The sequence below is a fragment of the Stenella coeruleoalba genome, assembly GCF_951394435.1.
Source record: "Stenella coeruleoalba genome assembly, chromosome: 19".
Classification (NCBI taxonomy): Eukaryota; Metazoa; Chordata; class Mammalia; order Artiodactyla; family Delphinidae; genus Stenella; species Stenella coeruleoalba.
In genome coordinates this window covers 46,224,710-46,240,185 of record NC_137165.1, presented here as the reverse complement: position 1 = coordinate 46,240,185, position 15,476 = coordinate 46,224,710, and the positions used below count along the sequence as shown (strand labels likewise).

The 15,476-nt window shown below is 40.0% G+C and overlaps 1 protein-coding gene across 11 annotated transcripts in view; it reads right to left on the bottom strand.

The window, feature by feature from the left end:
* Window positions 1–15,476, bottom strand: part of TANC2 (tetratricopeptide repeat, ankyrin repeat and coiled-coil containing 2) — a 357,151-nt gene that overhangs the window by 31,028 nt on the left and 310,647 nt on the right. For all 11 annotated transcript variants that reach the window (XM_079905965.1, XM_079905957.1, XM_079905960.1 and 8 more), the window contains 3 exons: window positions 11,681–11,789; window positions 4,620–4,742; window positions 3,828–4,064 (listed from right to left, as the gene is read on the bottom strand). In XM_079905965.1, coding sequence (XP_079762091.1) covers window positions 3,828–4,064; window positions 4,620–4,742; window positions 11,681–11,789 — 469 coding nt within the window. The remainder of the gene's footprint in view (window positions 1–3,827; window positions 4,065–4,619; window positions 4,743–11,680; window positions 11,790–15,476) is intronic.

Genomic DNA, 15,476 nt, shown 5'->3' with positions numbered 1-15,476 from the left:
CTCAACCATCTGGCCAAAATGGCTGGAGGTACTTGGAACTTAATGCTAGACTATGTTCCAACAGCAGTTTTTACAGTTGCAGTGCTGGTTACAAGTTTAGGCTGAAAGAGAAGGCTGACTAAGGTCAATGTACCAGAAGGTCCCCAGCTACAAGTCTCAATAGATGAACAGCCTTTTCTGGCAGGTGGGCAGGTTATTTTCCAGTGGTAGTTAGAGCACTTGAAGCCTAAGTTCTGTATCTGGTTCTCTCCAGCTTTAGTTTCACCCGGCCATCCATATAACAAATGTTTACTGAATGCCTACCATGTACAAGGTACACGATAGGATAAAAAGGTAAATAAGAGAGTAAAATATAGATTCTGCTCTCAAAGTTTTGAACAAGATAGGGGCGATGCGACCAATACAACAAAAACGTGTCCAACGAAGGTGTAATATAATAAATGTCAGCCGGAAAGCAAAAGTGCAATAAAATTTCAGAGAATTTCCAGCCAGAAGCAGGAACAGATTCAGAGGGAAAGGTGCAATGGTCTGAATGTTTGTGTTCTCCCACCATTATTCGTTGGAATTCTAACCCCTGAGGTAATTAGGAGGTGGTGCCTTTGGAAAGTGATTGGGTCATGAGGGCAGAGCCCTCATGAATGGGATTAGTATCCTTATACAGAGGCCCCAGAGAGCTTGCTTGCCCCCTTCCACCGTGTGACGGCACAGCGAGAAGGCACTGTCTGTAAACCAGGAAGCTCTCACCAGATACCGAATCTGCTGGCGCCATGCTGTGGGGACTTAGCTTCCAGAACTGTAAGAAGGAAATGTTTAAAGATACTCAGTCTATGGTATTTTATTACAGCAGCCCAAATGGACTAAGAAAAGGGCTATCTCAACTGGCTGGGATAGGAAATGATTAATTCTAGTTTTTGAAGGGTAAAATACATTAAGGGGGGGTTCAAACTACAACGTTGAGAGGGTCTTTTGGGACAAGAGCATGGATATTTTGAATGCCAGGCTAGTGGTCTGAATTTTCATAAGTAATGGAGAGTCACTGAGAATTTTCATGTTCAGAACTGTATTTTTTAAAACTAAAGGAATGAATTAAAAGAACCCTTGGCTTCTTGGGGAAATGGTTGATTCCAGGGCTGGGACAGTAATAGCAAAAGATGAGTTTGGAACATCTTGTGGTGCCAGAAAGTACAGAAGCACTCATGAAATAATGGGGGGGGGGGCTTGAAAGGACACAGGAACCAACGTGAAGAAGCTCCCAGTGGCCAAATCTGGGGCAATTTGAGCAAAAAAAGAAAATACCGGCAATGAGTTATAGATCACAGAATAAAATAAATATCCAGGAATCCATGGTGCTATAAGTAAATGAACCCATTGAGGAGAAGGGACAGCTCTTCCTTACAGTAGAATTCCAATTAATAAATGTAGAAGGAAGAGGGAAATAGAAAATCGCTATAATGCAAATATCATAGCAATAATTACTGCAGCAAGAATGGACCCATCAATGGATGGATCCTAAATTAGTGGACCAAAAAATTAGTGGACAAAAAAAAGATACAAGGTATCTGCCTAGTCTGAAAGCATCTCTCTAAAAGATACTTCTTAATTCCAAATGGGAGAAACAGTGACTTCAGGTTGAGAAACCTGGAAGATACCACCTTATCCAAGTGATAGAGGTTAACATCCCCTGTAATGAGATCTCAACATCACGCACCTCCTGCAGTGCTGCATGAATAAGGGCAGAGCGTCATGTCTGTGGTGTGCTTGCCAAAAACATACAAACTCAATCTAATGAAGAGAAAATACCAGACCAGCTATAATTGAAGAACATTCAATTCAGTTATGCAACAAAATAACTGGCTAAATACTTAAGTGGTTTAGAGGGGTGAGAAATGAGAAATAGTTACTTTATTTGGCGACTGACAGTTGTTAGTGACTTTTGAGAGCAGCTTCAGTTGAATGCCAAGAGGTTGGGGTTTTTCTTTTTTTAAGGATATTATTTATTAGGCACTGCATGAAACTAAAAGAGACTTCATCTCTTTTTAAAAAGGCTCGATCACTTTTAATTGTCACAATGCCCCTCTTCATCCTGTTTCTAGGTTAAACAAGTGAGGCTGAGAGAGGTCAAATGACTCGTTCAAGCCCTCAGAGAAAGCGAGTGTGAATGCAGGCTTTGACCAGGTCGTGCTTGAAGCCGAAGTTTATGATTTTAATGACTTGCCTCCTCTTTCTGTCACGGAAGCCAGACCACAAATGGTTCAGGAGTAGTAAGGAAGCAGTGGTAGCAAGTAGAGATGACTCTTAGGACAGGCTTGGGGGACATGGGTGGGAAGAGATGGGATGGTGGCTTCTGGTTAGGAGAGAGAGGGGAGTTTCTCTTTTGGGTTAGAGAAGACAATCATAGGTTGTAGAAACGGAGAAGAAAGGTAGTGTGAATTTAGAAAAAGAATGAAATGATGTGAGAGAAAGAGCAACATACTGAGATTAAAAAATATAGGTGGGGAATTCCCTGGCAGTCCAGTGGTTAGGACTCCACACTCCCACTGCAGGGGGCATGGGTTCCATCCTTGGTCGGGAACTAAGATCCCACAAGCTGTGCAGCATTGCCGGAAAAAAAAAAAAAAAAAAATACATATATATATATATATATATATATATATATATATATATATATATATATATAAAATGGAGGCAAGCATTCTGGAAAGGAAGGTAAACACTTCCTTCTCTGAGGCAGAAGTAAAGGTGAGTGTATGTAAGGATTAATAGAGTTTTGAGATCAAGGCACAGTGAGATTAAAATCAATCTTGGTAGTCATAGGAGGGCAAAAAAGGTTTGATAGGGTCTTGAAAAGATCACAAATTATTTATTTATCTGCTCTGGGGAAAACAAGAGATGAATAAAATGATACCTGAGCAACAGGAAAGACCCAGCTGAGATTAGAATATGAATTCACAGCAGTCATAATAAGGCCCAATTTTCACTCTGTTTCTAGAGGTGTTCATTCAAATGACTAGGACCATTCCTGTGTCACAGTTAACATCGACAGCTCTGAGATTTCACTGAGGTTCCCAGGTCCCAGCTCCCAAAGGAGTCTCAGGAGACACAGTTCTTCCCTGGTAAGGACACTGGACACCTCAGAACGAGGGCATACATATTACTTATATTTCACTGCAAACCCACCAAATTCCTCAGTTTGTTTTCAGGATGGAAACAAAATACCATTGGGCTACAATGTTCCCCAGAGGCCTACATTTTTGAGACCAGCATTCTTCACCAATATTTTCAAATTGAGTTCTATCAGTGGCCTTTGAGATACTATAAAGCAAATATATTTCTGAGAAATGTTTTGAGAGAATTAAAATACACTAACAGAAACACTTCTGAGTTCCTCTGGTCAGAGAGAATCATCTTCTCCCCATACCTCTTCAGGGGTATCTTCAAGACTCTAACATGAAAGGCTTAGAGTCTAGAGGCACCATTCAGTTCAGACTTCACAGGGCCATCTCCTTGCTCCCCCACTTCTCTTTCCTCACTCTGAGCTCAGGAGAGAATTTCTTGGCTGTTAGGGACTTTTTGTGGCTGCTGATAAATGCAGTTTCCTAAGTGACTCTCAGAAGTTTTAGAACTGTGCAAATTTAGCATGGAACTGGCCATGGCAAGTGGGCAACAGTAGGATGTAATCAGAGCTAGTTCTCCCTTTGATCTGCTCCCTAATAGGATCTGATGTATTCTACCTACACTCAGGAGGTAACGCAGGAGATAAGGAAGAGTCTATAGCAGGAAGAAAGAAAAGGGAAGAAGAAAAGGCAGCAGAGCCGGACAGCCACTACCTTGGCCCGTTTCTTGCACAGCAGCACGACAATGCTTAGGAAGCCTGCGGCTGCAGCATAGCCCAGAGGAGTCAGGCCGCTTTCCGAGGAGGCATCCACGTTGGCCCCAAACTCCAACAGTAGGGCCACCATTTCTGTGTAACCAAGATGACACTGGACGCATAGAATTGGAGCATTATTTAAAACCTCTGTCCGGTAATTAATGTTGGCACCTCCCAAAATCAGCAGTCGGCTGACCTAGAAATAAGTGAATAAACAGAAATAATACTCACATAAATATCAGTTATATCCTATTAGTCATCTTGTATTAAGTCCTCTGGGACCCCACAGTAAGTGCCCAGAAGCATTTAGTGACGGCTTTATTTTAAAATCTTCATTTGTTCCTTTTTCAATACCTTGCCTTTGGAAAGGGATGTGAAATATCTCCTTTATATAAACTGCCCAGTAACTAAAGTCAACACCACCCATACTGTAGTGCTGTCAGAGTCTCCACGAAGTGAGCTGTCAGTCAGAAAAAACCCTATCAGAACAAAGGTGGTCCAAGAATGACTTACTCCCTAGAAGCAGCAGGACTTATTCTACAAATCAGAGTCATCTTATACAAGGTACAAGGTCAATAGGCTTGGTCTTCAACTCACAGAACAAAATGTAAAATATATCAAATTATCAGTAAAAGGTTAATAGGAGACAGTCTAAGGCAAGTCAAAGATCGATTAAATAGCTACTTAAATGTCCTCCTAGTTTTAGGTTTTCATAGTTAATTCTTTAATCTGACTGTAATTTATCACTTACCTTTATATTTGGAGTATAGAGATTTCGTAAAGATGCCAATGCCATGGAAAGACCCTCTGTGCTATAGGAGATCCAGAGACCTTGGAGGATGGAGGATGATACTCCAACTTTTTTACTCAAACCCTGAAAAAGAAATATAGAGACAATTAAATCATTAGCCCAGCTAAAAAGTACCATCAGTAGTTAAGTTAGGAGCCTCTAGGTTTGTGGTACTAACAAATGAGAAGAGAGTCTTGCTCAAACAATACCCAGGCATAACAAAGCCAACCCACTGATGCAGACGAAGACTAGTCCTGCAGGAACAGGCTAACTTAAACTGTCTCCACCTTGGCAGTCTGCGGAAACAAATCTACTTAATACCTCTCTTTTCTGCTCTATCTGGATATAATCCCCCCTCCCCCCAGATCTTTTCTACTAGCCTTCTTGAATCAATCTCTTAAATTCAAGTTAGTAAAGTATACACGGTAACAGAGATAATGCAGTGTGATCACTGATCTCCATCTCATTTCCGTCCTGGGCATTTGTGAAAACGGTATTTCCCAGCCTCCTTTACAGTTATGTGGGCCATGGGACTGACTCCTGGCTAATAAAATGTGGGCAGAAGTAATATGTCATGTCCAGCCTTGGCCCCAAATTCCCTGTGTGCTTCTCCGCACTTTCTATTATTCCTCTTGATTGCAGGTCAGATGATCCAATGGAGGATCCTGAGGCCCTAGGAGATTTTGGAACTACTATGTGGAAGAAGCCTGCCCAATGATCTGTACTGGACTGCAACGAAAGTGAAAAATAAGCCTTTGTTAAGTCACTGAGATTGTGCAGGTTTGTTAGAGTAGCTAGCATTGCTCACCCTAACATAGCCTAAAATAATCACATCTGTTCATCCTCAGGGAAACAACATAGGTTTGATTGCCATCAGCAACAAATTTTCTCTAGTATGACTAGCCTAAGTCCCACTGTATGTACTAATGCTTGCCCTTTTACTTGGACTTCTCCAAAAGGAAGTTAGAATAAATTGTTTTTTAAAATCTCCTGCTGTGATGGCAAGATTCTCTGGCAATCTTCTTCTTCTTTCTTAAGGCTGTGCAGCGTGGCTTGCAGGATCTTTGCTCCCTGACCAGGGATTGAACCTGGGGCCCCTGCAGTGGAAGTGTGGAGTCCTAACCACTGGACCACCAGGGAATTCACAGCAATCTTCTTATTATTCTGCCAATATCTGGGTCAAGTGAGTTAAAGCAGGAAATCCTGAGGGCCACAAGATATTAACAATGAAGTTTGGGAACCACAAAGTAGATCTGAGGAGGTATTTTTTTAAAAAATTTAATCTGCTCTGTTTGCTTTGTGAGAAAGTAGTGCAGTTTGATTCTTTTGTGTGTAACTGTCCAGTTTTCCCAATACCATTTATTGAAGAGGCTGTCTTTTCCCCATTGTATATTCTTGCCTCTTTTGTCATGGATTAATTGACTATATAAGTGTGGGTTCATTTTTGGGTTCTCTGTTCTGTTCCATTGATCTATGTGTCTGTTTTTGTGCCAGTACCATACTGTTTTGATTACTGTAGCTTTGTAGTATAGTTTGAAACCAGGGAGCATGATACCTCCAGCTTTGTTCTTCTTTCTCAAGATTGCTTTTGTTATTCAGGGTCTTTTGCATTTCCACACAAATTTTAGAATTATTTGTTCTAATTCTGTGAAAAACGCCTTTCATGTTTTGACAGAGATTGCACTGAATCTGTAGATTGCCTTGGGTAGTATGGTCATTTTAACAATATTAATTCTTCCAATCCATGAGTATGGTATATCTTTCCATTTGTTTGTGTAGTTTTTGATTTCTTTCATCAGTGTCTTATAGTTTTCTGGGTAGAAGTGTTTTACTGCTTTAGTTAGATATATTCCTAGGTATTTTATTTTTTTTGATGCAATTGTAAATGGGATTGTTTTCTTAAGTTCTCTTTCCAATAGTTTGTTATCAGTGTATAGAAACACAACAGGTATCTGTTCATTAATTTTGTGTCCTGCAACTTTACTGAATTAACTGATTAGTTCCAACGGTTTTTGGTAGCATCTTTAGGATTTTCTATATATAGTATCATGTCACCTGCAAACAGTGACAATTTTACATCTTCCTTTCCAATTTGGATGCCTTTTATTTCTTTTCCTTCTCTGATTCTTGTGGCTAGGACTTCCAATCTATGTTGAATAAAAGTGGTGAGAGTGGGTATCCTCGTCTTGTTCCTGATCTTAGAGGAAATGCTTTCAGCTTTTCATCACTGAGGATGATGTTGGCTATGGATGTGCCATATACGACTTTTATTATGTTGAAGTATGTTCCCTCTGCATACTCTGTTGAGACTTTTTATTATAAATTGATGTTGAATTTTGGCAAAAGCTTTTTCTGCATCTACTGAGATAATCATATGATTTTTATCCTTCATTTTGTTAATGTGATGTAAGATGTTGATTGATTTGCAGATATTGAACCATCCTTGCATCCCTAGGATAAATCCCACTTGATCATGGTGTATGATCCTTTTTATATTATGTATTATTGAATTCGGGTTACTAATATTTTGTTGAGAACTTTTGTATCTATGTTTATCAGTGATCTGGGCTTGTCAGTTTCTTTCTTTGCGGTGTCTTTGTCTGGTTTTGGTATCAGGGTGATGCTGGCCACACAGAATGAATTTGGAAGTGCTCCTTCCTCTTCAAGTTTTTGGAACAGCTTGAGAAGGACAGGCATTAACTCTTTAAATGTTTGGTAGAATTCACCTGTGACGCTGTCTGGTCCTGGACTTTTGTTTGTTGGGAGATTTTTTTTTAATTATTGATTCAATTTTCAATTTCATTACTGGTAATCAATTTGTTCATATTTTCTATTTCTTCCTTATTTAGTCTTGGGAGATTGTAAGTTCCTAGGAACTTATCTGTTTCCTCAGGTTGTCCGTTTTATTGGTGTACAATTGTTTGCAGTAATCTCTTATGCTCCTTTGTATTTCTGTGGTTATTTGTTATAACTTCTCTTTCATTTTTGATTTTATTTATTTGGGCCCTCTCTTTTTCTTCATGAGTCTGGCTAAACATTTATCAATTTTGTTTGTTTTTTCAAAGAAGCAGCTCTTGATTTCATTGATCTTTTCTATTTTGTCTATTCATTTATTTCTGCTCTGATCTTTAAGATTTCTTTTCTTCTACTAACTTTGGGTTTTGTTTGTTTGTTTTTCCCAGTTCCTTTACGTGTAAGGTTAGATTGTTTGAGATTTTTCCTGTTTCCCGAGGTAGGCTTCTATCACTATAAACTTCTTTCTTAGACTTGCTTTTGCTGCATCCCATAGACTCTGGATCATTGTGTTTCCATTTTCATTTATCTCTAGATATTTTTTGATTTCCTCTTTGATTTCCTCAGTGACTCACTGGTTGTTTAGTAGTGTGTTGTTTGGAGTTCACGTGTTTGTGTTTTTTTTTTTGGCGGTATGTGGGCCTCTCACTGTTGTGGCCTCTCCCGTTGTGGAGCACAGGCTCCAGACATACAGGCTCAGCGGCCATGGCTCACAGGCCCAGCCACTCCACGGCATGTGGGATCCTCCCGGACCGGGGCACGAACCCGTGTCCCCTGCATTGGCAGGTGGACTCTCAACCACTGTGCCACCAGGGAAGGCCCCTTGTTTGTGTTTTTTGTAGTTTTTTTCCTTATAGTTGATTTGTACTCTCATACCACTGTGGTCAAAAAAGATGCTTGATATAATTCAATCTTCTTAAATTTATTGAGAACTGTTCGTGGAATAGCATGTGCTCTATTCTAGAGAATGTTCCATGTGCACTTGAAGGAAGTGTGTGTTCTGCTGTTTTTGGATGAAACGTTCTGTACATATCTATTAATTCCATAATTGTCACTTAAGCCTAGTGTTTCTTTGTTGATTTTCTGTCTGGATGATCTGTCCATTGATATGAGTGGGGTATTAAGTCCCCTACTATTATTATATTACTGTCAATTTCTCCCTTTATGTTTGTTAAAATTTGCTTTATGTATTTATGTGCTACTATGCATCCACATTTACAATTGTTACATCTTCTTGTTGGATTGATCCCTTTACTCCTTTATCATTATGTATCATTGATCCCTTTATCATTATCATTGATCCCTTTACCCTTCTTCGCTAGTATTTGTTTTAAAGTCTATTTTGTATAAGTAATGCCAGCCCAACTTTCTTTTTGTTTCCATTTGCATGGAATACCTTTTTCTATCCCCTTACTTTCAGTCTGTGTATCTTTGAACTGAAGTGAGTCTCTTGTAGGCAGCATATATACAGGCCTTTTTTTTTTTTTTTCAGTCCATTTAGCCACTCTATTCCTGCAGCTCTTTGGGACTCCCAAAAGTAATCGCCACTGGCCTTCAAAGCCAAATGCTCTGGGGACTCATCTTCCCGGTGCAGGACACCCAGGCTGGGGAGCCCGATGAGGGACTCAGACCTCTCACTCCTTTGGGAGAACTGAAGACATGTCCACACAAAAACCTGAACACTAACATTGTAAGTGTACTAAATGCCAATGAGTTATTCACTTTAATATGTCTAATTTTATTTTTAAAAAATAAAAAGAGGAAAAAAAACCCTGTATGCTATGTTCATAGCAGCGTTATTCACAACAGCCAAAAAGTGGAAACAACTGAAATGTGCAACTAGCGGATGGATAAACAAAAAGGAGTATTATTTGGCAATAAGAAGGAATCAAGTACTGATACATGCTACAAAATGGATGAACCCTAAAATCATCATGCTAAGTGAAAGAAGCCAGACATAGACAACCAGGGATTGTATGATTCCATTTATACTAGATGTCCAGAAGAGTCAAACTTATAGACAGTAGATTAGTGGTTGCCAGGAGTTGGGGGAAGCTCATGGGGAGTGACTACAAATGGACACAAGGTTTATTTTTAAGGTGATGGAAATGTACTAATAGTGGTAATAATTACACAACTCTGTAAATATACCAAATATCCAGAATTACAGACACTCAACCTCATATTTTTAAGGTGATTAATGACATCATATGTAACTTTTCATGAACAAAGATAAAATAAGGGAAATTTAAAACTAATTGGAAAGAAATATGAATTGGACTATATGTCATTGCTGACTGGCAGTTCTAAGTGGCGCTGAGTCTAAGCATTGAGTCTGTCTTTGCCTTTTCATGACCCTCAGCTGATAGGAAGTGAGAATTCTGGCAGTCTGAGAGAGGCTTAAGTCTATCAACAGGGAGCACACTGCATTTAGAGGACCCTGAAAACTGCAGCATCAGGAAAACCATGGTCCGAGTCCACATTCTTCAGCTTGCAGTCATGTCATCACCACATGCTATACACCCAAGTATTTATGGCCTGAATCACACACGGAGCCAGTCTTATCTCAGGCAACCATGTTGTCTGCAGCAACATAAGATAAAACTGTGTCAGTGACAGGAGTGTATGGTTTAAGTGTAGGTCTCTATGACAGGCTGGTGGTTGCCAGAGAGGAGGGGGTTGTGGGGAGGATGAAGTAGGTGAAGGGATCAAGAGGTACAAACGTCTGGTTATAAAATAAATTAAGCCATGGGGATATAAAAAAAAAAATAAATGTAGATCTCCCTGTAGTGGATAAAGTCACAGGGGATCAAATGAAACTTCATATCATTTATCTGTTTCATGTGGTATTTATTTTATGGTGCAGGGCATAAAGACAGACATCATCTTCATTGCATCTGATCCTAGGCAGAGGGTGATGACAAATGTTCAAGCGTTTAAAGCAGTGATGCTTAATATGTAAGTTACTTTCCCGTCTAATTGAAGGATACTCATCTTACAGTTTGTAGAAGTAGCAGATACTTTTTGGTCCACTTGAAATTGGAATGAGACACCTTTCCTGTTAAAAGAGTCTCATTCTGCTCTCATTAGGTAAGGTCATTTTTGGTAGAGTGATTTATTAATAAGACAATTATGATTCAAATAAAGGACTTGTCACTGTGGGTTTTACTTCTGTCCATCTGATGAAAAGGCTTCTCTAGCTGTGTACTTATATACTGGGAAGAATTTGCTAGGCTCCTGAAGTTGCCCTTAATGCCATTTTTCTCTCTGAAGAGAACAGAACTGTTTTATCTTCAACAGTATCTCTTGGGGGAAGTCCAAGCCAGAGGACTATTTAAGATCTCTGTATTTCTCAATCTGGGAGCAGCAAAAGTGGTCTGAAGAGATTGTAGGGATTGTAGGTGGCAGATGAAATAGCAAGCTGTGGGCTAGGAAAATCAGGAAAACAAATTTTTTCCTTGACTTCTGTCCTTTGCCCCACAACTGATATCTAGACAATAAATTCCTTGAGATTAGGGGCTGTATATTTTTGGTTTGTGTATCCCTAGTACCTAGTACAATGCCTCAGTAAGCACTGAATAAACAAATGAATGCATACAAGCACAAACAGATGAATTACGTGCCCTTCTCTGGGTCCTCCACTCCAGCCGTGTGGATGTTGGGACAGGGAGGCTGATGCTTGGAGTCCTTAAATGTTTTGAAACTACTGCGAAAAACTGGGATTATAATTTGAAGAGGGAATGGGGGAAGTAGCTTAAAGGAAGGTTATAGTTGGTTCTAGACAAAGAGTTTGAAAATCACAGCACCAGGAATATTAAAATCTTCACTAAAACAATTATGAGAACACTGAGAGAGTAAACTGCTCTCAGCGATTTTTTTTAGACATTGTGAAAACCTGCAACTAATGCTACAACGTGACTCTTCTCAGGAGATGGTGGGTCATATATGGAGTACACATGTGTATGTGTATACGCTTCTTACCTAAATGATTATATATGTACCTTTCCTGGAAAGCCTAGCAATCCACTACACTGGGAGATGACAAATGTGGCTTTCTTTCAAAGTCCTAGGGAGGAACGGGTCAGAAATTTTAGGAGATGGACCAATTTTGCAACAAACTGATTTCAGAAAGCAGGGGCCACACTGACATAACAGTAGCTTCATACACACAGTGTTAAGGAAAGCCTGATGGAAATGGAAAGAAAAACACCTCCAACTTCTTTAATTACCTTAAAAATGTGTGCTTTGAGGATGTGATGTCCCAGTTCAATTGTCTGCTGTCGGTTTAGTTTTCCCTCTTGGCGGGAAAACCAGAAGGCAAGTAATGTGTGACCACTCCTGCCAAAAAAAAAGACCCATTTTAGAAAATTTAATGCTCCATTTCTCCTTTGGGTGGACGACTGTTCAGGTCTAGCCATACCTCCAATGAAACTCTGTCTCATTCAACCAGTTTCTTAGGGAAGGGCACCTGCTATTGGGCAAGTAACGGGCAGTGAACGGTTCCTAGCTTTTACCGGTCCTTTACCCAAATCACATGTGTGAATATCACAGAATGTCATTTCTAGTTGGCTTACACCCATCCCACACATAGATGGCATTAAAAGATCCACTTTTATTTTCTGTCTCTGTCAACTCCTCTTATTTCACCCATGCTTTAAAAGTCAGGATCCTGCTTCCTCAGGATCTCAGTTTTGGTCCTAGTGTGTCTTCTGGATTTAGCTCATCCATCCTCAGAGCCTTCGCCACCACCTAAACCCTATTATCTTTTTCTCTATCTAGATGTTTCAGCTTTAGATCAATATACATCAACTGTCTACTGGATTTCTCTACCTAGAGGTCCTATAGTACCTTAAACTCAACATGTCCCAAACTGGATTAACAACCTCTTCCCCAAGTGAAGTCTTCTCTGATCAGCCTCTACCAAGCCTCTATCCTTTCTAACATTTTCTCCCAGCCGAGAACACAGCACTCTGTCTTTGGTGCAATCATCATCGGTTGTATATGCCTTTAGTACAGTGTCTACCACACTATTACATGCTCTCTCCTCTACTAGACTGTAGGTTTCCTGATGGCATCATTCTCACCCCCCATCTCCTCGTCAACAGATCCCCAATCTGCTCATGAAAGAGAAAACCCTTTTCTCTGCCTCTTCATGTTGTCTTATCTGCCCAGGATGCTCAGTACTGCCACAGCCCTCCTGTAATCACGTGGTCAGCTGGCCTGATGACGAAGCCAACAAAAAGGCTAAGCTGAGAAAACTGCTGAAAAATAGAGCCTGAGTCCTGACTGTACAGCATCAGAAGCGGCCCTAATTTTGGACTGCTTGTTATATGAAGTGATAAATTTCTTTATTGTTTAATCCATTTGAGTTGATGTTTCCTATTTCTTCCAGCTCAAAGCATACTAATGATATATGCCTTTAAGTGTGAATGTATATATGTATATGTGTACGTATGTAAGGTATGTGTATGCATGCAGGATTCTGTATGTTTATTTACATTTATGACAGAAATCCCGAGTTGTTTATACTCTCCACAGTGCCAAACATTGTGTATTGCACATAAAAATTCTCAATAAAATTTTCTGGGGGGCTTCCCTGGTGGTGCAGTGGTTAAGAATACGCCTGTCAATGCAGGAGACACAGGTTTGAGCCCTGGTCCGGGAAGATCCCACATGCCACAGAGTAACTAAGCCAGTGTACTACAAATAGTGAGCCCGTGCTCTGGAGCTCACATGCCACAACTACTGAAGCCCGCACGCCTAGAGCCTGTGCTCCGCAACAAGAGAAGCCACTGCAGTGAGAAGCCTACGCACCGCAATGAAGAGTAGCCTCCGCTCGCTGCAACTAGAGAAAGCCCGCGCACAGCAACGAAGACCCAACACAGCCAAAAATAAAACAAATAAATAGATAAATTTATTAAAAAAAATTTTTTTTGGAAGCAAGATCAGACATTCAAGAAAGGATACTGGGTCACCTTTGGGCTGTGCCTTCTTACCACATTTGCTGTAGTCTGTAGGAACTGTGACACTTAGAACTGTCTCTCTACTCCCCAACCAGGTTAGTGTCAGCGGAGTTCTCTATGCTACTGACAACACAACTCTTTTACTCCTTTCACTTGAAGTGTCATAGAGGAGGAAAATCAAACTATTATCTCAGTTTCAAGCCTAATGAATTAATCAAACAGAAGGAAAAACAGCAAATGAATTTTTGTTGGTGACTGTTTGCTGAGAAGAGGCCCAAATGTCTACTGGACGATTTTCTTTCATATTTAACACTGGCTACTCTGCCAGGTTTAACATGTGAAGATGTCTAATACTGAAGTCTGAAAAACAAACATATCCTTCCTTCCTTCTTCCCTTCCTCCCTCCATTTTTTTTAAGCTTCAGTAAAGAACTTGGAGAACAGAGGATGGGACAGTTCCCATCTTAGGTAGGAATCATCCTATAAAACTTTAAAAAGAATTTCTACCATGTTCTAACCTTCGGCTTCATAGAATTTCTGAATTCTAGTGGATACCAGGTCATCTTACTTGATCAGACAAGACTAACCATAAAGGAAAGAAAGTTATTTAATTGAGAGAATGTCTCAGACAACTGTATCTTGTATGGAATCATCAGTGTCATCTGAAGATATGAGCCCAGGGTTGTTTCACACTCACAAAATCTAGAAATTGCTACTGAACTTTTATATATCCCTTGAAAGCCCAATGTAGTTGGTAGGCTATTTTAACAGAAGTTAATGAGAACCATTTCTAAAAGTTCCCTGTCTCAAGTTCTCAAAATCCTAACCAGTTATTAACAATGAAATTATTGTAGCCTCCCTGGTGTAAGAATTATTACATTAAGCGTCTCATCCATGGCTGTACATAGTGACTAGAACTCCTGAATACGATCCACCACTTATGCTTCAGGCCATTAATGAGTATCCACGCCGGTGAGAAATAAGGATAAAGCTCATGGCTGACAAGGATATGAATTGTCAGTTAGACACAGAACTGACTTGCCCTAGTGCATTTACTTTACTACCGTGACTAGGGCACCCTGGGAAGATGCTTCCATCTCTCTAGTGTGCATTTCAGCCAGCTATAGAGGACAGTGCTTTTGCTTTTGTTATTATTGATCAGGCACTGAGGAGAAACAGCAAGCCATATGGGTCAAGGAAAAGATGAAGGTGACAACACTAGTTTATTTCTTTTTATACAAGCATATTACATTATTCATAAAAGAATGATTCTGATTAGTTCACTGGACTCAAAGCTTATGGTGTTTAAGACACAAAAGGTAAAACAGCAATTTCCATTACATGCTGGCATTTCCATTTGTACCTTACTATTTTTTTTTAACACCTTTATTGGAATATAATTGCCTTACAATGATGTGTCAGTTTCTGTTGTATAATAAAGTGAATCAGCTATACATATACATATATCCCCATTTCTCCTCCCTCTTGTGTCTCCCTCCCACCCTCGCCATCCCACCCCTCGAGGTGGACACAAGCACCAAGCTGATCTCCCTGTGCTATGCGGCTGCTTCCCACTAGCTATCTGTTTTACATTTGGTAGTATATATATATCCATGCCATTCTCCCACTTCGTCTCAGCTTACCCTTCACCCTCCCTGTGTCCTCAAGTCTATTCTCTACGTCTGTGTCTTTATTCCTGTCCTGCACTTAGGCTCAGCAGAACCTTTTTTTTTTTTTTTTTTAAGATTCCATATATATGTGTTAGCATACGCTATTTGTTTTTCTCTTTCTGACTTACTTCACTCTGTATGACAGTCTCTAGGTCCATCCACCTCATTACAAATAACTCAATTTCGTTTCTTTTTATGGCTGAGTAATATTCCATTGTATATATGTGCCACATCTTCTTTATGCATTTATCTGTCGATGGACACTTAGGTTGCTTCCATGTCCCGGCTATTGCAGATAGAGCTGCAATGAACAATGTGGTACATGACTCTTTCTGAATTATGGTTTTCTCAGGGTATATGCCCAGTACTGGGATTGCTGGGTCGTATGGTAGT